The sequence below is a fragment of the Falco biarmicus genome, chromosome 7 (genome assembly GCF_023638135.1).
Source record: "Falco biarmicus isolate bFalBia1 chromosome 7, bFalBia1.pri, whole genome shotgun sequence".
Lineage (NCBI taxonomy): Eukaryota > Metazoa > Chordata > Aves > Falconiformes > Falconidae > Falco > Falco biarmicus.
This window is the reverse complement of record NC_079294.1, coordinates 35,759,620-35,781,777: the sequence shown is the minus strand read 5'-3', so window position 1 is coordinate 35,781,777 and position 22,158 is coordinate 35,759,620. Positions and strand designations below refer to the sequence as shown.

General features: G+C 41.2%; 1 protein-coding gene across 2 annotated transcripts in view; it reads left to right on the top strand.

Moving 5' to 3' along the window:
- Positions 1–22,158, top strand: part of BEGAIN (brain enriched guanylate kinase associated) — a 155,815-nt gene that overhangs the window by 26,148 nt on the left and 107,509 nt on the right. For both annotated transcript variants that reach the window (XM_056347211.1, XM_056347210.1), the window contains exon 2: positions 10,045–10,073. In XM_056347211.1, coding sequence (XP_056203186.1) covers positions 10,045–10,073 — 29 coding nt within the window. The remainder of the gene's footprint in view (positions 1–10,044; positions 10,074–22,158) is intronic.

Genomic DNA, 22,158 nt, shown 5'->3' with positions numbered 1-22,158 from the left:
GACAGCAGAAGACACTTTATAGCTGTAACAGCAAAGGACTGAGCCATGCAACTTTTAAAGCTGGTTTTACAGATGCATATTTTTGTACACACCCTATAATCACTGAGGGTTCAAATGTAGCATAGGTTTTGCACTGGTGTCTTGTGGTAAAAAGAAAATCAGCATCAACCAGCAGCACTTCTAGGAATATGATCTCCTCTTTTCTTCCCCCTATTTATGTTTTCCTTGCACATAAGCCAAAGCGGTGACTAGAACCAGTTCCTTTGATTCAAGTAACATCCTAACATCCTGATTCCCTTCTAGTCTGTGGTGGGTTTGGGGAGATTTTGGGGGTTTGTTTTTGGTTGGTTTTTTTTTTTTTAATCTCCTCCATAATATTATTAGGAAGATCCCATTCCTTTGGTGAAAAGAGAATGGTTTGAAGGAGGAAGATCAAAGATCTCCTTAATAATATTCTCTGGCCTCATTCTTTATTGCTTAAGTAAAGTTCTCCTAAACAATTACAGTCACAAATCCAATGATCTATCATAGGCCATGACTTTTTATTCACTGAGATAACCATTGTTCCAGAAATAGATATAGCTGGTATGACTTTGAAGCACCACACATGTTGGTTGGAAATGGGATAAAAAATAAGGTGAATCAATAAACAGATATTGTTTTCCACCAGTGCTGCGTGACAAGAGAAGTGAAGGCTTTGAAGTTTGGCTTTCTTTTCAAGGAAATATCTGTGACATTGTCTGGGTATATTGCTCCACCTTGTTTATTTTACTCTTCCCTCACCTCAGACAAGTTTGTAAGTGACAAAAGGCACAAACACAAATGTCCTATTTCTAGAAGACTCACTCAACTCCCCGGTGCATGGGTCCCAGAGAAGCAATGGTGCCTTAGGAACTGACTCATATTGAAAGCAGTAAAGCAGAGAGCAAATTCCATTTGTTGGAAGAAATGTTTATGCTGGTTTATGTTGTACTTTCTTTTTGGGGGAGCAGTCACAGTCAGAAGAGTCAGAAATGACCATGAAAAGTGTCTAGCCTGTCCTCCCGCCCCAAGACAGGAAAGCTGTATGTAAAACCTTCCAAACTTTATGGGAAATCCCACAGCTATTATGGGCAATCCCCTCAGTATATAACTATCTCCATGATTAAAACAGCCGTTTAACATTTTCTTTAAATCTTTAGGCTTTGCTTTGAGCCCGTTGCTTCCTATCCAGTCCACACTGAACATGGAAAATGGCTGATTTTCTTTCTCTTTACAGCCATCTTTTTCCTGCTTGGAAACAACTATCTTTACTCATTTCAGTCTTGGTTTTGCTAGGAGGAGTTTTCTAGGTGTCTTAGCATTTCTGGTTGCTTTCCTATAGGAGTGGTGCTGAAAACAGGGCACAAAGCTAGTGACCACAGTAAGAAAAATAAAAGGTGAAGCTTTATTTAACAGGACCACAGATGATTACTCCTATTACCTAGTTAGTCGTAGACATAGTCAGCAGAAAATGCATGTTGTGTAACAGAGAGTTCTACAAGTGTAGGATGTAGGAATTTTGCAGTTCTGCTCCCCCTCTGATCTCCCCCACTTCCTGTTGCCAACATTCACAAACAAAACATCTCCAGTATGTAGAGACATATGTAGAGATACAAAGATGCAAACACAGAAATTCATAGGATCAGCTATGTCAGAATTCATGCGCCGTTCTGGGTAATGATGACCCAAGCTTTGGTTCCACTCAGCACACAGCTGTCCTTTACCAGCCAGGACTCAGTGCACCAGGATATTGCAGTTACTCCTGACTGTCTCGATATCACTCTATATTAGCTATTGACGAACAGGAGCTTTTTAAATGGCAACTGCCATGGCTAAATATTTTAATGTAATGTCTGTAATTACAGTTACCAATGTCTGTGATACAGATGCCCACATAAGTATACTAGCGACATACAGTCAGCAGTGCCATGTATTAGTTTAGGAGATACAGAATCCGTTTGTCAATAGATTGCTTTTTCCTCTGGCTCCTTAGTCTCTACTCACTTACAATACTTACAGTTATACTGTAGCTGGTGGGGTCACACTGGAGCCAAGGTAGCTGGAAGTGAAGTATACAGAGGGTCTCTTGGACAAGCAGCATGGATTCACCTCACTATTTTAACCTTTTGTAATTCTACAGCATCACACGATGCTGAACAACTGTAAAGAAAATATAGTTCATCAATCTATTCTCACAAGACAAAAGTGAGGCTGTGCCTCTGCATCATATAGGAAACAAAAATACTGCACATATCTGTCTCTATTGTAGTCGGTCAGCTTGTCAGGGAAAGGCTTTCCTCTTCATATGTGAAGTCTGTACAGCTCTAAGCACCATGGATCCTCATCTCTGCTGATGGCTTCAAGGAGTATTTTAATACAAAGAAACACTTTAATCCCATTAATTACATGCATAGGTTCAAAAAAGCATACTGAACAATTCAAGCGGAGCCTGAACTCTCATTTTAAGGCAGGAAGCCCGTTTTCGACAGCCTTTGTTCAGGTTTCACTGGATGGTTTGCCAAACAACATAAAGAGAAGGTGTGGGTTCTTTAGGGACTGTTTTTTTAAGAGGGACTATGGCATTTCATGCTAGCTGAGAGTACTGGGTATGACAGAAATCAGCTTGACTCACTGAAACAGCCATTTAAGAGCAGACCCTCTAGTGGTATAAATCAGCAAGGCTTGACTTCACTGGGGCTCTGCTAATTTACCCCTGTTGGGAATCTGGCTCTGAGACTTTACAGAGTGAAAATGAAACTAAGCAAGCAAGACAATGATCCTAAAATATTAGGAAATAAACCAGCTTGAGAATACTATGTTTTCCCAAGCATGTGAAAGAGAAGCCTGTAGGTTACAGTTTCAATTTAATGTGTGGTTATTTGATACATGTTCATGCATGTAGTGTGTACCATCGAGGACTTAACCTATCGTGAAAAAAATTCCTGAAATTTCTTTTTGTCTTTTTTCTGTTGTGGTTATTCCCCAGTCTCTTTCAGCCAAAATTTCAGTGAGGTTGGATCTTGCTAAGGGTTTTAAAAAGACTACTGTTGAAAAGACCTTCAAACATACAGACAGAAAAATAAAAAAAAGAAGGAAGACTTAGTGTACTCTGAAGACATGGTCCAGTTATTAAAGGAATATTTTGCCTCATCTTTCAGTAAGAATGACAGTGAACGTGGGAGTAATTGTAGGTTATCTTATTAAGAATGAGGAAGGTTTAACAAACTACCATAAATAAGGCAGGATCAAACTGAGCCTTTTCACTCTGGTAATATCAGGAATCCCGCAGTAATCCCCAGACCAAAATCCTGATCAATTGACACATGAAGCAGCAAGCTCAGAAGCAAACCTTTTCACCATGTACATTGGTTCAAAAGTTATGTTCTAACTGGTAAAGAGAAAATGTAACATGAAGTGGAGCCCAGGCTTATGTTAAAGCAAGCTGAGAAATCAAAGATGCATAGAAGTAGCATAAAACACAACAGTTTCAGCAAAAGTATCATTTTGTTAAAAGAACCGATTTCATACTCCAGGAACCTGTCCTGATCTATCTAGATTTGCATGAAGCAGTTAATAAAGTGCTGATATAATGGAGAGTAATTCAAGATTATTAACCTGAATGAAAACTGTATTTAAAAAAAAAAAAAAAAAAAAAGGTAGCATGTTAAAAAGGAAGTCTGTCAGGTTGGGGAGAGGTTATTGAAACTTTGGAAGAAGTTTTTGGACACACTGCAAATACTTATTAGTGACACTGAGCCAATAACAGGTTTGCCTAAATGATAACGGTGTTTGGAGGTATTGAAAACAATTAGCAAGCTCATAAAAGAACTGCTTTATTTATAAGCAGGATAGTGGAAACAGGATGAAATTTAACAGAAAGCCATCAACATAAAGACTTCATGTTGTGGAGCTCATCATTTGGAGGCAGCAGAGAAATGGAGATCTAGGTGTACTGTTAGACTGTAGAACAGCTATGAGCCTCCAGTGTGACAGAACCACAATCTGAGACAAGCCTAAGATGCACTGCAGATTTATTTTCTTTAGAGTCACTGAAGCATTCATATTATTATACAAGGTATTGCCAAGGTGTTTTGTGCATGATATACAGCTCTGTTCACCAACTTTCAAACCAGATTTAAGTTAATTTGGAATAGATCCAGAGAAGGGATACTGAAATGACTGAGGGAAAGGAGTATAACCTTCTGAGAGCAGTCAAAGAATCACATCTTGGCTTTGCTCTCGAATAAGACATCTCTTCATAAATGCAAACGGGAATTTAGAAACAGGGCAGGAGTAATAAGCTTTAAAGATAAAATTGGTACAAGATCAGAGATCAATTGGTCATACAAAATTTAACATGATTTAACAATAAATCACCCTCTGATTTCAGCCAGTTTAGTAGTGTTTGGGAACATAACAAGGAAAAAAAACCCCAAAACTGTTTCAAGATGGATCCCAGCAGCTTTATGGACATTGCATGACAAAGTGGGGATGCACATTCAGATGTGGTGTGAAAATTGTGGGTGCTGAACTTAGTCACCTACTCTAAGAATTAAAAAGACAATTTATCTGTTTCTTCACTAAGTTGGGTCTATTTATGCAATATCTTTGTTGTATGTATTTAGTCCCAAACATCTGAGCTTCTATTTATCACCTAATGTGGCAGCGGAGGATTTCTTCTTTCACCCCAAGAAGCATCAGAAGTTGGTCCCAGATAGGGAGGGAGTGCTGGGAAAGTGCAGTGCTGCTCTTGGGGGTGTTGAGAGATTTGGTGTGTGTTACCTGTGGTTACTTATGTCTAAACTGGTAGATGCTTTTCCTCAGGTTAGACATGCAAAAACCCCACAGCTTAATGAAACCCTCCCACTCTTTCTAGCGTGTGTGATGTTCCTCTTTCCAGAGGAAAATGTTCAATGGTGAACAAGTTCTTTAGTATTGCAGGGATATAGGATGTTAGTCTTGATCTCTTCTGCCTTTTTCCTTCAGTGTTAAGCCTCTTCACCTGCTCTATATTAACTGTCTTCAGATGGTCTCAGAATAGTGGAGGTGTTCTGTGGCCTGTGGTGTGGAGGTATGCTTGGAGGAGGCACTTTCTGAACAAAATATCTCTTATAGTGGCAACTGTGGAGAACTGGACTCAATTTTCTTTATATCTACGTGACAATTTCAAGCAAGAGTTCTACAGAAAGATTCTTCTTTCATAAACATCTATTAGATACATTCAATACATGAAGTCAAATCAAATGCAGCCAGACACCTCCCTCCAGCTCTATTAAATTTTCTATAGATTAATTTTTTGTCTTTCTTCAGGCATAACTTGAGTGGTACTCTAAAGCCTATACAAAGAACTCTCTAAAAAATTATTAAGACTCTAATTAAAGATTGATCCTATCAAATTATGTAGTCTGTAAATTTTATTACATCAAATCTTTTACTCTTGTACCCTATAGGAAAAAAAAAAAACCAAAAACCAAACCAAAACGGGAAATGGCCACAGTGGTTCCTATTAATAAAACTTCAGTACAACTGCAAGCACAAAAGAAGTGCTGAAGTGAAAAACATGTGACTGAAAATATGGCAGTTTACAAATATGCCAGAAGTCCAGAGGACTTTAGTTGTGACCGAACTCTCATTTACAGCTCTCCTCACCACAGAAAGAAAAGCAACTCCCACAATACTAAACAAGTCAGAGTAATAACAGTCAGAACTAAAGTAGCAGCAGTAACTTCCCGCTACTCTTTCTTTTCTCATACATTCAGTAGCAAATAGCCAACATGCCAAGCCAAAGTCCACTGAACCCAATGGGAAGGCTGGTAAGCACAGAGCCAGGCTCTGGGTCCTGTCCTTTCCTCTAAAATAAAACATCTCTTTCCAAGAAAACAAAAAATAATAAGGAAGAAAAAAATTAAAAAAGGATGTCACCTCCAGGTATTCCTCCTTTTTCATACATACATTGTGAAGATGCAGAAGGATGAAAATTGACCTCGAGATCTTAGGGGAAGAAGATTTCATTAGACATCTGCAAGAAATCTCATGACTGCTTGTCCTTCAGAAAATGGTAATACAGTAAAGGAAATAAAACATAAGCCACCAACACAGTCACCGTGTGAATTGAATAGAATGATAGACCAACTATCAGTATGACATTATTTTATTTAAAAAGGTTTCGGTTCAATAATCAACATTATAAACACTGAACATCTAACAAAAAAAACCCAAATAACTGGATCACTATTTTAAGTTCTGTGTATGTCAATGACCAAGAATGTTCTGCCACTATATTAAGGTTGTTTGACTCATTAATCAAGCATGGGGAGACAAAAAATTAGGGAATCAGTATTTTTTATTCATACTGCTGACTGGAAAACAACTCAGAGGTTGTCATGCTGTCTGAAAAACAGTAACCACATTCCAGAGGGAAAAAAATCCACAGTAACGGGTTTCCATTAACAGCATCCCTGCTTTCATTCAAGCCAGCAAATGACTTTGTTCTCAAAGAATATCAAAGAATATCAGCTTGCAACCTAGAATAAGTGCGGGGGTATGTAGAGGGGTGTGCAACATAAAAAATAAAAGACAACTGATTTTCCTTTTGAATACCTGCTCCAAAATGGAGACTTTTAAATGCTCAGCACTTCCAGAAAAGGAGAGTCTTGACAGTTGTTCTGCATTTTACACTTGCTTTCTTCAAAAACTTGGAAACAAGTCAAGTTGCTACCAGTACTCTTAGGCCTTGCCTGAAAATGCTTCCAGGAAAAGTTGCCACACCAAGTACTCCTGTAAAAAGGAAAATCTTCATACCAGTCTCAGTATCTTAAGTAGGATACTCTGTATGAAAATGTAGTATATTGAATTACTGAGGCCAACCTTTTTGTTAAAAGCAAATATTGCTGAAGCACTTGAAATTAATCAATCCAGCAGCAAGGCGGCAACTTATGAAAGACATACCATAAAGGACATTATCATACCAACTTTTACTTCATTTTTTATGCTTGAAATAGGTCCCACAAGACTTTCAGGACAGGATTGGTCCTATAAATGGCCAATTCAGAGCTGTTTTGAATATATTTTTTAGAATCATTTCAGTAGGATATTTTAGATAGGAACCTTTATAGAGAGCAGTGGGAGGATGATGTAACCTCTAAACTTCCACAGGCTATATCAATGGCAGGGATCTGGCTAAGAAAGAGCAATTTTGCCTTAGTAAAAAAGTCACCTTGCGAAAACAGAGCTGTTTCAGAAAACCACAGATTTTTAAAATAATTTTGAGTTGCTCAGGCTTTTTTGGAGAGGAAAAAGTAATAAAAGAAAAAAAATAAAATGGAAGAAGAAGAAAAAGAAAAGAGAAGAAAAGGATGAAAAAAGGTCCATTCTAAAGAACAGAATGATCTGAAAAAATAAGCTGCTTGGGATGAAAGGCACATTTCTACAGATGCTGCTATTATCTTTGTTTTCAGCATCTCAAGTTCCTATATGTTCATTTGACTCTCTAGCCTGAAAGCTAGGGCGTTGCCCTGAAGAACATGCAGGCTCTAGTCCTTTAGTGTGCTCCTACTTATTTACTAGAAGTGGATCCCCACCAAAAGAAGTTATGTTGCAGTGCCACAGCCCAGAAAGGACTCTGACCTGGGACAGAGCATCCTCCCCAAGAAGGATTCAGCTGAACCCATTGCTCCCACATCAGAGAGGAGCCCTCTTCACTGCACAGGCTGTCAGGGAAAGGCAGAAGGGAACATCCCCAACTGCCCGAAGGGAAATTGACCGTGCTACATGAAACAAACAGGTCTTACTGTGAGGATGTTAAAAAAGCACCCTACCATCAAAAAAATTAAAAATAAAGGGTGTGTGGGTGTCTGTGTGTGTGTGCGGCAAAGAAGGTGAGTAGCTCATACAGAAGTAATAGCAGCTTGGTTTACTTTACTGGTTTGTTTTGGTGTCAGGCTTTTGCTGTGCTTTTTTCCCCACTAATTTCCTGTCGGGATTGGCAGCCAATGACTCACCTGCATTCATAGATGAGTATAGCCAGAAAGCCAGCCCACAGCTTCTCTTCTCCATCCTGCACTTTAATCACACGAAACAACCCCCACCCCAACCCAGTGAGCACAGCAATATCCAAAACACTAGGCACAAGCAAGGCCAGGTCGTTTCCCCTTATGCCTGTAGGTACTGCCATAACAGAAGGACTGAAATCAGTCTAAGTATTCTTTCTTCATGGGTGACTCCCACAGTTCAAGGCAAAGCAACAGTGAGTGGTCCCAGAGAAAACTACGCCCAGTCTCCCCAAAAAGACAGAAACATGATGATTAGGGCAGTTTTTGAGAGTTCATCTCCAGAAAGCCAAACTGGCAAGCCCATGGAACTGCCAGTAACCTCCCATGCCCAGGGAAAAAGCCCCTGTGGTTCATTTTCTGGTCAGCAATGTTTGAACTATTTCCTGTATACTACAGAATATCCATGGACAGACACAAATTAGAGAAAGCAATTATGGGTCCCTAGGTTAGGGGTTTTAATCTCAAAATCTGGGATTTAGCATGGGCAACCCTGTGCTTCCAACAGACATGCAGGGACCACGTAAGCACGTATGGACATGCACTACTGGGAAGCTAAGGAGGGCTTTTCCTGCGGCTGGCTTGTGTACCAAGTTATGGTGGATGCCTAAAATCCTTAACATATGTCAACAGAAATTACCACACAAACATCCCCCTGACTAACTACTTATCTAACGGGCAAATCAAAAGTAAATGAGAAGCAGCCAAGGAAGATGAGTGACCCAATGAAAAACCAACAATTTGTCATTCAGGGTGTTTTATTAGGCAGTTTGACAAATTTCCTGCTGGTTAACTGATTAAATTTAAATTTCCCTATTTTTAATCTTTAATTTATTTCATACTAAAATATGATTGTTAGCCATTAATCAACAAGGTTTTAAGTGTTCATGATTAATGGACAATACCTTCAGTATAAATAAGAGATTCTGTGATTCTGGGATTTATCTGGCTCTGGAGATTGCAGGATTGCTCCAAGTGCTCATTCCTTAGTTACAACAAAGTGGGACCAGGCAGACTGATGAGATTCTGTGCCGGCGGTGTGATAAAATGAAATGGAAGCAGCTATTAAGGACCTGCACGAGATAATGATGAAAAGGAAACCGAAGGGTTAACAAGACTATGCTTTCGATATAAGTAATGTCAGAGAGATTAATGAGTCTCTGCGCTATAGATAAGTAGGGATTTACAACATCTGTACGATAAAAAGAAACCAGGGGGATTAATGAAATGACCGCCTATGGCTCCTGGGGGGGTATATGAAGATTCGGGACTCCAGGAGTGCCGAGCCGCTGGCAAAGGGTTAAGGGGAGCCCGGCTGCAGCTGCGGGCAGAGGGACCCCGGGAGTTCCCGGAGTTGTAAAGCCACAGCCCGGGCGAGCAGCCGCGAGAGGGTTAACGAAAAGCCTCCGTGTATTGAGATGCTAATTGTCAAGATAGTGTATTACTTGAGGAAAGTAATTTGATTACTCGAAACTCCCACTGAGGAGGCAAGCTTGTGTCCCTTCCATCTGTCGGGCTCGGGGAACGATGATGAATTGAACTCAGAATTCACAAGTGATGAAGTCACTGTCACTCCCCAGCCAGCGCAGCACTGCTGCCATGCCCACCGCGCCGAGGGGCACCGCATTTCAACTTTTCCTCTGAAACCCAGGAGGCACAGTAACCTGTTACTTGCTGCTGCTTGCTTGCTTTTTTTTTTTTTTTTTTTTTTTTTCCTCCCCGTTTTCTGCCTCAGCGCTACAACTGAGTCATTCTGTTGCCCATGGCTTGTGGGTATACAGTGCTCCTGCAGCGTGCTGCATTATTCCCCAGTTCATCTGTCAATGTTATTTTCGGCTAATGCAGATGTGGGGTTCGCTTATCGTCGCTTTGTAGACACTTGTCGAAAACCATTTGGAAAGCCTTAACTATGCATAAATCTGCAGAGTGAATGTTTTCTTTCATTCACTTGCTCCTATTATTTGATTTCTTGTAGGCCTCTGCGGCAGACATGGAGAAAATAAGGTAAGTGAGACAGTTTATTTACATCTCATTACAGAGGAGAAATGTTCTGTTGCACAATGGACGATACAGGCTCTTGGAAAATATTTTGCTTAATACGATCAGTGTAAAACACTGGATTGCATGATGATGCAAGGGAAGCAGTGTTTTAGAGACAAAAGAAGAGGAATGTGGATATGCTAGTAAATCTGTTATGCAGGGATGTCAATTCAGAAAGGATGTTTTACACACAAAGATGTTTTATTGCCAGATGCAGAGGATATTTGATTATATAAATGTTGTAGTCACTTGTCCATTTACTGCAAGAGCCTGCCATTCCATTTAATGAGGAAAGTGGATCAATAATTCATGAAAAAGCTGAAGAAAATATAGGCTTGACTTCAAAGCATCTAATTACTATGGTTTGTTTCAATATAATGCTGTAACATTGGTGTTCGATTTTTGTTTTATATTATATAGCAGCCAGATAAATCTTGTCTCCTCTGTGTTTAAAATGTTGTCGTACTGTACCAGTTTCTCAGCACATCTCTCTGCTTTAAGCAAAAGGAGATGGCTTTTATAAACATAAGTTTTCCATCTCATGTCTGAGTGCAAGTCTGCTTTGGGGGATATTGCTTTTATGTATGTTGTTAAAGAAAAAAGAAAGCATTCTAGCCCTTTTAAAAAATAATAAAATCCTGTCTGTCAATAAAATCCCCAGGTATTATCAAAACTATAGGTAAAAGTTGAACTTTTAACTACCCTTTAAATACTTTTTGGATCTTATTTTAATTACCCAAAACGCTGGCCATGCTTTTATTTGGTTTTATTGGACAAGCCCAAATTCCTTCTCCGAACCTGGTGACTCAGTTTGGTTAGTGACAACTGTTGTCCAAGCACAACTTTTCAGATTCCTCGAATTTGCAACGGCTGTCCTGAGTTATTAGAAATGCAGAAAAGTTCTAAAATACTAAAAATAACTGCAGAAGAAGTGGCAAACATGAAAGAATAGAGATTTGACCGAGTGTTTAATGAATTCTGGGATGGAAACGGAATCCTGATTTTCATTTGAGGAGAAGGTTAAGTCTCTTCCAGTGGACTTGAAGATGCTTGTCCGACAGTTCCTGATAGAATTTATTTATAAAATGCCTCAGTTGTACATTTTTTGTAGTCTTATGACAATGAAAGTACTATAACTTTAGAGCAAAAGTAAACCAACCCTGTGTGATGTATTATGGTTTTGCATATATAGAAGCACTGTAATGTTAAAGCTGGGAGTTTTTCCTGAGTAATGACTGAGGAGGTACCTCGGTACACGGTCCTGCGTTTAGTAAAAATTCCAAACAAGATCACCTATGGTATATGCACACTCACATCATGAATTACTCTCTTAGAAGATGCAAGCAAATATATATTTATATGTTTGCTTGATAAGCATGTGTGCACAAACACAATACAATACTTGTAATACTTTCCTGAGCATGCCTTGATCTCTGCTTTTAGTAGACAGGTTCTTGCCACATTTGCAATAACGGTCTGCAGAGCCCAGGAGAATGAGTTCCAGAATGTATTGAGAAAAGAAAGAATTTTCTATGACAAGAGTAAACAACGATAAAGCTCTGTTTGCCTAGCACCCCGATCTGCAGCTGTCAGGGATGCAGCAGTCCCTACCTCAGCACTCCTTGATCACCCTGCAGATGGAAAAGCCCATACTGCCCTGCTGAAGGAAGTGGGAGTTTAGTTATTAACTCCAACAAGAGAAGGGTCAGACTGTGTCGGGAGTTTTTTGTTTTCTGTTTACGAGTCTTGTGTGTAAAAGTTGCTTCTGACAGGTGACTGTCCCCATCACCCAAGCCGGTGCAAGGGCTCCCTGTGCCCCTGAGGGGAGCAATGAGCTGGGCTGGGGAAGCACTGGCCAGACCAGTGCCAAAGCTGCACGGCTCCACCCAGAACTTCTCTAGGCTCCCTGTCTATAGTCATCCTCTTGGATGGGAACTGACAGAACCCTCAGCAGTTTAAGTAATCAAATCTGGAGTCTATTTTAAATACCTGGTGAACCCACAGACCTGAGAGAATTAGATTTTTCCTAAATCTATCCAAGTCTGGCATCTAGGTAAAAAACAAATTACCTTGTCTTTGAAGCCCCGGGGCTTCAGAGAGGCCAGGAAGAGAGATAGCCTGAAGCTAGGGGGAAGGAAGAAACAACCAAGAGGGAAAAGGGCAGGCCAGGAGGAAAGAGGTATTTTCTGTTACATGTAGAAAGCAGTGTAGCATCACAAGAAAAGCCATTCCCACACAATACTTGAATTTGTTCTGCCTTGTCCCCTGGGCCCAGCTCCTTCCTCGCTTTTTTTTGCAGCCGGCTGAGGACATGCCATCCCAGATCAGCTGGGATGGTGTTGGCCTGAGGACCAGAGGGTGAGCTGGTGTGCACAAAGGGTACAAAGGTCCTGCAAAAGGGAGGAGAAGGGGGTCTGGAATTAGCAAAGAGAAAGCAAACCAAAGGCTTGTTAGAGAAACAGGAGAAGAGAAACAAGGTGGATATCCACAGGACAACCTGCGAAGCCAGACTGAAGATCCTAACGATCAGAGAAATCCAGGTTTGCACTCCACAGTGCACTTCAAGATAAGAAAGTCTTTTAAATATGAAGAACAGGTGCAGAGAATCACACTTTACAGAGGAGCTGCTTCACACTGACAGTCCTTGGGAGCCCCCAGGGCCAAACATTTTAAAGGCAGCAGCTCTGGAAATCTTTGGGTGAGCTCTGCACTTTCTCCAGCCCAGTGTATCTGAGGCACCCCCAAAGACTGGAGTGGGCAGGCCTGTTCAGGCAAGAGGGGCAAATGCAGGAGCCTGCAAAACTGATCTACTGGTGACCCATGCTTTATTCAGCCCCAGATCCACTGAGCCAGGGCAGCACAAGAAACAGTGCAGTGAAATAGCACATGGCATAGTGTTACATTCCTTCACTCAAAATCTAGCTGGAAAGTTGCAATTCATCTCACGTAACGCAGTAATCATTCCCCTTGCAGACCAAGGAGCTGCTGTGACCTGCAATGTCAAATTCTGTCCTTTTCAGCAGGGGCTTGCCGTGACAGCATTACAGGTGGAAAGAGCAGTAGGGAGCAGAGGTGGGACGTTATCAATGTTTAGCCGGACACAGGAATGACTTCCTCTAGAAGTGGAAACATGCTATTTTGTGCTAAAACTTCAACTAGAAGAGTCAGTTGCTGCAATGAAGTCTTCACACTGTGAACAATTCTTAGCAGTACATAGTGTTTATAACATCTCAAGGTACCAATATATTAGGCAGGCTAACTACTAATCACAAACCTCTTGAGGATCTGCACTTATGTAGGTTGGCTGTGTATGGTTATACAGTCACTTTACACATTAATTACTTCTGACTGCAACCTTTTAAATACAGTTTTTTTGGATCTGGTTCTTTTTCATGTCTATAAACAAGGACTGAAAATCTTAAAGTAAATTTCAAATATACCTATACTACCTTATTTTGACTCGTAACAGTGTGCTCTCTTTGGTGCATGTATTCAAGAGAAGCACATGCCTTCCAAGTCTGAGGCCTTGCAGATCTGTGGTGGCTGGCACAAAAAATTGTGAGTATTCTCAAAACTGCTCCTTTGAGTCAGATTCAGATTGAATCCATAGCATGGCTAGATGTGCAAACAAAAGACCAGTTCCACCGCAGCTCCTGTACAAACTCCTGGCAGATTTTTCTTTGCTTCCATTTAATCCTCCTTGAAATGTAGGTTATAACACTCAACCTTTCAAGTGAAAATGATATAAAGTTTGGCATAAGCAATCCCCAGATATATTTTTGTACACAAATATTGACCAGATTCTCAGTATTTCTTACACTGCAGAGTATCTCACTCCACAGGAAGTGCCAGTTAAAGTGACAGATATTGTTCAAGAAAATCTTTTTCCTTTTTTTTTAAATACTCTCCTAAAATATCAGTGACAACTCAGAAACTCTATAAATCAATATTCTTAGTTCTGAGCTTTCAAGATCCACAATAGGCTGAACTGTGTATCTGAAAGTACATAAAACAGGACACATCATCACCACCAGCAACTGCCAGGATCACATGATTAGTGTCTGTAAGGAGGCTGACTTTCTACTTTGCAATGTAACCATGGTATTCCCCAGCTGAGGATTACTTTATTTTGGTAGCGTGGCTAGTGGCACTTTACTAATCATCCAGGGATCTATGGTAAAACTGATCCATGTCACAAGGAACCTGTAAGACATCACCTTCATTTCATTGTAGTCCTTGTTTCAGAACATACGAAAGCCAAGTGATTTGTTTGGCATACACAGCTGGTAGTAAGTCAGCAGCTCGATCCAAGTCTCTTGAATTTTCAGACTTGGACTTTTCTCAAGCATGTCTGAGTTCATCTGCAGTAAGGAAGGAATACCAGTTTCTTTAAAAGGAACATCAGAGGCACATGCTGTCTTAGGGAAAAGCTTCTGTGGTAGTTTACTGAAAATGGGAATATCTTCCTAAATGCCCACTAGATCATGCTGTCTTCCTTGCACTTGGTATAAATATAGCCCTCTTCATATGCTAATGAACACGCTGCAATTTCCTGCCATCCCCACCTTATCCTTGTTCCTTCTCTCAGCCTGTATCTACATTAATTTTACCACAGTTACTTGAACACCAGGAGATGACTTTTTCCAGAAAGTTAACCAACAAACATGGTTTACTTTACCCTATGTCTTGCCTTTACATCCACAGCTGATATGCTGGGAGCCACTGCTTTGCACAGAGACACGATGCCACCAGACAGCAGCAGGGCTGTGCAAGCAGCAACTCAGCACCTGCTCAGCGTTGTCTGCAACCTCTGTCTGATGCTGGGACTTGAAATCCCAGCCGAGGACACAAGCAAAGAGATGGCATAGGACAAGCTCAGAAGAAATAGAGCATAGGGAAATACTGGTGTGAAAGGGCCATGAGTTTGGGGTCATTGGAGGTTTTGGTAGAAAAGTCACCTAGCTGGGTGAATGTTCGGTCCATTATGAGAGGGGGAGGAAAAAAGAAAAGGAAAAGACAGCTGCCTAACTTCTATTCAAACAAGTAGAGCAGGTTTTCATTTTTCTCTGCTTTGCAAAATGTTTTTATCTCCCAGGCAGTCTCAGCAGCAGTGACAGCCCTGCAGTGCTGTTTTCAGCGTATCTAGTTTGTTCATGCTGCCATCCAAGGTGTAACTGCAGCACAAGGAAACCACACATCTCTCCCTGCCCCACAGGAGTATGCTCAGCTTTAAGTTTGGTGGTTGTCAACCATAGCAATGGGGAGCAATGGACACATAAGGGTATATTCACAGCCCACAGGAGAACTGTAGCCCTGGAACTGGGATCAGCTGGGGCACAGAGCCATGCTAATCTACCTATACTAGCATCTCTGAGAATTTTATTAATGTTGTCAGGGGCACAGTATGCTTGTGTAGCTCATACTGAAGTCCATCACACTTCATTTCCACTATTACTGTTACTCATGCCAGTCAGTCAAATCAGCTCTACTGCAGCTGAGGCAGGAGTGTTCCTGTCCTGTTGTCCTACAATCCTGTGCCTTGAACTGCTGTTTGCTGCTTGGAAAAGTGATCTAAAAGGCAGTGATGCTGGTATGGAAGGAATCATCTCCAGTCACCTGCTGTAAAAAGTGTTGTGTTATAATATCTTTTAGTTCTAGAAGAATACTGAGTAAAAATGTTCAACAAACAAGAAACATGACAGGAACAGAGGGCAGAACAGATTCAACTTGAATGAAACCAGGTATAGCTGTGTAAAGTGGCCTGCAGGGACAAGTGGGAGCTGAACAAACATCTGAAGAGACCAAGGAAGTAGGTAGGAGGAGATGAGCCATGCCATCAACCAGGAGCTGCAGTGAGTCATGGGGAAGAGGCTGGACCTAAGTGATACCAAGCTTACAAATAATGCTCTGCCTACCCCTTTCTTGCAAGGCAAAGTGCATCACTGAGCTATGCCATAAGCTGAGGAAAAAAAGGGAGGGGGTATTTTGGACAAATATTTAAGGAAAATAAAAAATGTCCATTTTTTCTAGTGTTTGTGATTAGTTCAAAACTTTGTAGCACAGGGAGCAGAGCTTCCAGAACAGTTTCTTTTTCTGTTGTTGGGTTCTGTCCCTCCCCACAAAGGTGCAATGATCTTTGGTGGTGAGAAAATTCAAAGGTGAGAAAATGGGGTGCTCCCTGCATCCACTTGATTGCTATAGCGACTAGGCTTCAGCTCATGTAAGCACTTTGACCAAAGCTATGGGGGAATATGCGCTCAACAGTGAAAGTGGCAACTTACAGAGCAAAGAGTGGCAATGACTGCAACAGTAACAAAACAATCTTACAAGCTGAAGAGTGTAAGAGGTTCCAAGCTGCAGACTCCAGATGGTTCAGGAACAGCATAGTTTGTGAACCACACTTGACTGTGTTCTGTTGTGAAAGCAAGTACAATCTGAATGCTTGCTGCTTCTACAGTGCACAGACTGATGAAAGGAAAGAGGTAACTTGTCTGCAACACTTTATTACGGGCTTTTGCAATTGCCAGCTCTGCTGCTGCTGCCATGGCTTGGGCAATTTAATTTACCAATCAATTTTTGATTTACACACAAGTGACTTTAGAATGCACTCAAATAAAAACTCTGTATCACCACAATTGATTACATGTTCTTTAAAAATCAAAGTATCTGACATGTATCAAAACTATTAAGCTTTTTGCATTAAAAAAAAAAAAATGAAGGGGCTGAATTGTCTTAAGGTTTTAGTGATGACCTAGAGCCAACTTAGCATTAAGTACAATGTGTTGAAAAAGAGGCAGTAGATAGTGAGCTATAATCATGATTTTTGGAATTCATTAATATGAGAGCTGTATAATTTACAGAGTCCTTGAGCAAGATAGCAGAATCATAAAACCCTGTAGCTCCTTGGTAGATTTCTCTCATGTGTGACCATCCTACTGCTCATGTGAACTGCACAACTCTTGTTATTCAATTCTTCCATGAGTAACAAGATCCACCTCATTGAACAGTGCACAGCCACTGCTCATTGCTTGGCTTGTAGTAGTGTTTACACTGGGATAAAAAGGGCTTCTGTGTCACATACAGTTATATTGTCTCTTAGAGCATGACTTCCTTCATATATGCATTTGCAAAGCTGTGAAAAGCACTGAGAAATCTAGCTTTCATCCTGAACTTGCCAACTGTCACTGTGTCGACAAAAAATAATAAGTCGCATGCAAGATAACATACACATGCCTCATGCAGCAGACTCGCATCTAGGAGGGCAAATGGTATTTGAGAGGAATATTTTGTTGACATTATTTATTATAATATTAATGTGACATACTAGGACATCACAACTACACAAATGTCATTTCAGCTACTCAGAGCAAAATGCACATTTTTGCCACCTCACCTTGATTTTGCCTATCTTGAAATGGAAGAGGGAGAAGAGGAGGGGGGTATACTAGACAAAAAAAGGAGCTTCAAAATTTTTCTGGAGGCCACTGAGCTCTTCAGGAAGTTCCTGCTGTGGTACAAAGACCCTCATATGTTCACAAGAAACTAATGACTCAACAGCTCCAAACTACTGTCCTCTGTTCAACAAGACCAAGTTTTGTATCCATGTCAGAGCAAGGGGCTTTACCTTTGAAGTGTCTCTACAGATCAGGTGAAATAAATGAGCTCATTTTATGTTTCTGTTAGCTGTAACTGCCATTTAGACCAGAGGATCAGTTTAAGGAGCTGCTCTACTTTTTAAGGCCTTCCAAGAGCTACACTGGAATTCCCAGCAATGAACGGCAACTTAATCTTTTCCCTCACCATCCCCCAAGAGCTCATTCTTGCAGTAGGTGATTTGAAGAGATAAGTAATCCTCCTCTTTTCTGTGCATTTCTGTTTAAGAAGTGTTAAATCTTTGTGACACTCTAACTCAGGGATGCTGGCTTAACCAAGGTACTGCAAAGATTAACACAGTTTTCAATGCTTCACCTGCACAGAGTAGTCTACAGATAAAATCACAGAATGATCAGGGTTGGAAGGGACCTCTGGAGATCATCTAGTCCAACCCCTCTGCTAAAGCAAGTTCTCCTAGAGCAGGTTGCAGAGGATTGTATCCAGGTGGGTTTTGAATGTCTCCAGAGGAGACCTCACAGCATCTCTGGCAGCCTGTCCCAGTGCTCTGGCACCCTCAAAGTTAAGTTCTTCTTCCTCAAATTCAGATACAACTTCTTGTGTTTCAGTTTGTGCCCATTGCCCCTTGTCCTGTCACTGGGCACTAATTAAAAGAGCCTGGCCCCATCCTCTTGCCACCCACCCTTAAGATATTTATATGCATTGATAAGGCCCCCTGTCAGGCTCCTACAGCCTATGCGTGTCCAGCTCCCTCAGCCTTTTCTCATGAAGTAGATGCTCCAGTCCCCTTAACATCTGCTGGACCCCCTCCAGGAGTTCCCCATCTCTCTGGAACTGGGGAGCCCAGCACTGGACACAGCACTCCAGGTGTGGCCTCACCAGGGCAGAGTGGAGGGGGAGGATCCTCTCCCTTGACCTGCTGGCCATGCTTCTGCTAATGCCCCCTAGGATCCCACTGGCCTTGGCCACAAGGGCTCACTGCTGGCTCATGGGCAACTTGCTGTCCACCAGCACTCCCAGGTCCTCCTCTGCAGAACTGCTTTCCAGCATGTTAATTCCGAGCCTGTACTGGTGCATGGGGTTGTTCCTCCCCAGGTGCAGGACCTTACACTTGCCTTTATTGAACTTCATGAGGTTTCTCCCCACCCAACCTCCAGCCTGCCCAGGTCCCACTGAATGGCAGCACAGCCTGCTGGTGAATCAGCCACTCCTCCCAGTTTTGTGTCATCAGCAAACTGGCTGAGGGTACCCTCAGTCCCTTCATGCAGGTCACTGGTAGTAAGTTGAACAGGACTGGACCCAGCACTGAGCCCTGGGGAACACCACGAGCTACAGGCCTCCAGCTAGACTCTATGACACTGATAGAAAAGGAAATTGTCTATATAACCGTATAACTGGTCTTACTGCCAAGAAGTCCTACAGATGTAGGTGTTTGAAATGCCATTTAAGTAGCACTAAATGCATGGCAAATGAATTTGCACTGTGCACACACACTTAACCAAGTTTGTAACTGCTGGGTCACTTGCCCTTTGAGGTATATTTCCTCACGGTATGAATCCTATCTTTGTTCTGTAACAAGAAAGTAGTATTTCCAGGAAGTTAATCAGAAACAGTCCATACTGACATGCACCAAATATATTCCAAGATTTAATGCAGATCAATGTTTTGCTGAAAAATAAATGTTTTGCAGCTCTACCCAATATTCTTAACTCAGTGGTGAACTAGTAACAAAGTACATTCACGGAGGCACATCCTTCATGATGGGGAAAGTGCTGCTTTATATAGGGAAATAAAGATTTTTAGACTGTGCGCAAACAGTTCCATTTGAATTCAAAATAAATTGTGTACTTAATTTTGAATCTTCCCTTGTGAATAGCCATGATGCTTTTATTTGTATTTTCATTCTGATTTAGATTGATGTGATACCAACAATTAAAGAGTGAAAGATCAAGTGAGTCAAATACTCTGAAGCCTGGATAAAACCTAGAAACTAGACCAAAGCAATGCAAGTAGAGTGGTGAAAGACAAAGCAGCAATGATATTTAAGTAAATTACTTGGAAAGCAATAGCATAGCTCAATGCACAGGAAATTTTGATTGTCCTAGTCAAAAAACCAGAGTAAGAAGTTTTTACACAAGTCCAAATGGCCTTTCAATCGATCTCCTTTCCAGTGCTGTACTCAGAGACAGACTTTTGCTAAAATGGGTGCATGACTGCCCTGGTTTATTTTTGTCCAGATCTGCACCGCAGCTGGCCCTAGTACCCCCACTCTGCCATCTTCTTGCAGCCTTGCAAACACAGTGCTAGGCAGAGCCGTGCAGGGAAGCACCTGGTTTCTCAACGCACATCAGCAGTGCAACCCTGCCAAATCTAAGCCTCAGCAGTTCCACTTCATATCTGACCCTTCACAAGCCTTTAGGAAAAGCAAAGCCTTCCTGGCTTATCCTTGTCCTTTGTACCAATGCCACCAAGTGCAACGGCATGAGAGGCAGGCTTCTGAGTAGATTTTCAGTCCACACTTTGAAATGTAGCCTAGGATAACCCAGTTAGTGTCAGTCTTTGCTCTGGAGCCCCGAGATATCTGGTAAGCCTAGGGAGGAAGGGGTCATGGGTAACGATGGCTGATAAAAACGCCCATCATTCACTTTGCTTCCATTTTCCCACTTGTGGACAGCAAAGGAGTACCCTTGCCCTGCAGCTGGAACTGCTGTGGAAGGTGCTAGAGACACCTAGCCAAGATGACTTTCCCAGTTGTGAAGTCTGCTGAAGCATATTTTCATGTTTCTTTGGTCCTGTTTTACTTCTTCACAAGATGCCACTAGCTTGTCTCTTGTCCTTATATTGAATGTTCTTCATATTAAACTTTTTCACTACTGGAGGAACCAAGAGCAGGAAGGCTTTAGGAGATAGACAGTCCTCCCCAGTCCCATTTGAAGTCTTGGTTTTTCCATGAAGAAGGTTAATTGGCCCTTTGTATAACTCAAGGGGTAGCTCTGGCAACAGAGCATATGGGCAGGAGAGGGAAGGAATGAGTCAGAGAGAGAGAAGGCTGACATGAGTTTCTTTGGGCCAAATTTAGCTGACCTGTACTGTTTGGTAACAAAGCAACTTCCCCCTCCCGCCCCCCTTTCCTCCTTCTCAATCTACAAGAGAAATCACAACCTAAGACTCATGGAAATTTTTTTTTCTGAGAAATTAAAAGCACATGAAATTATAGGACTAAACAGGTAGTCTGCTAACAAATGTCTAGAGGACTAAAGCTGTCTTGTCTACTGCACACCATGCAAAAAGCTCTAGATAACAGGTAACTTCTGACAACAGGAACATATTTTTTTTCCACCTTGACAAAGCTGCTGATGCATATTTTTACAGTAACTGTAGACTTCGACTTGCTCTAACTGTGTTATGCTTTCTAATTCGACAAAGCCTCAGCACATTCAGTTACTAGAACTGATGGGTTTCACATGCTGTGAGCTTCTGGAGAGTTTTCTTTACAAACCAGGAGTGAATATCATCTAAACGTAAAAAAAAACTCAGAGAGGGATGTACCGTTAATTCCAGCACACAGTGCATCTGGAGCCATCTGAGAGAAACATCGCTAATCTAGCCAGTTTTGCTTAATGTACTTTGCTTTGAAGAACATTTGTTCTCATCTAAAAGCTTTTTTTTTTTTTTTTTTTTTTTTTTAATGCAGTGATAACCCTCTCATGGTCCATTGTGGAAAACAATTTTTATTATAACCTAGGAACATGTAAGAAATAAGTGGCAACAGCTATGTATTACTTGGATTCAGGGCAAGTGGAAGGTTTCAGCTACAGTTTTGATAGTAAAATTCTAATGAATGCTTTGCCGGTAATACAGCATGGACTGGACTTCTCTACTGTGGCTTTGCAGTTGCTTTGCATTCTCATCTCCATCCCCTGAAGAGCACTCCAAACAAAGTTTCCCAGGATTTTCATCTTAAGGTTCCTATAGCACTGAACTACTAATTATCACAGCACACAGAGCAGACAGTTCTGATTAAATTGCCAGCCTGGATTTGTAGACCGCCCCATATCCTTATTCATCATCTGTATACACACAACATTGGGAAAGCATCTTAAGATATAAATAGGCATAGATATAGTTGCATGCTGAATTCTAAGTAACAGAATGAATCCATTACTGCATCCTTGGAGGACTCCAGTTTTTCCCAGAACTACAACTCCTTTTTGAGTGTTATCTACCTCATTATGCATAGATTAGTTGCATTACATATTGGTTTGCACAGACCACACAGAAGCTGAAAACAGTTAACTACAATTTTGCAGACAGATTAATGGAATCAGAAAGAGACCCAAGAAAGCAACATATTCTTTTATCTAAAAGGCACTGTTATTTATATTTTTTTTACATTCATGTGAAGAACAAAGCACTCACATGACACTTCTGTCATTCA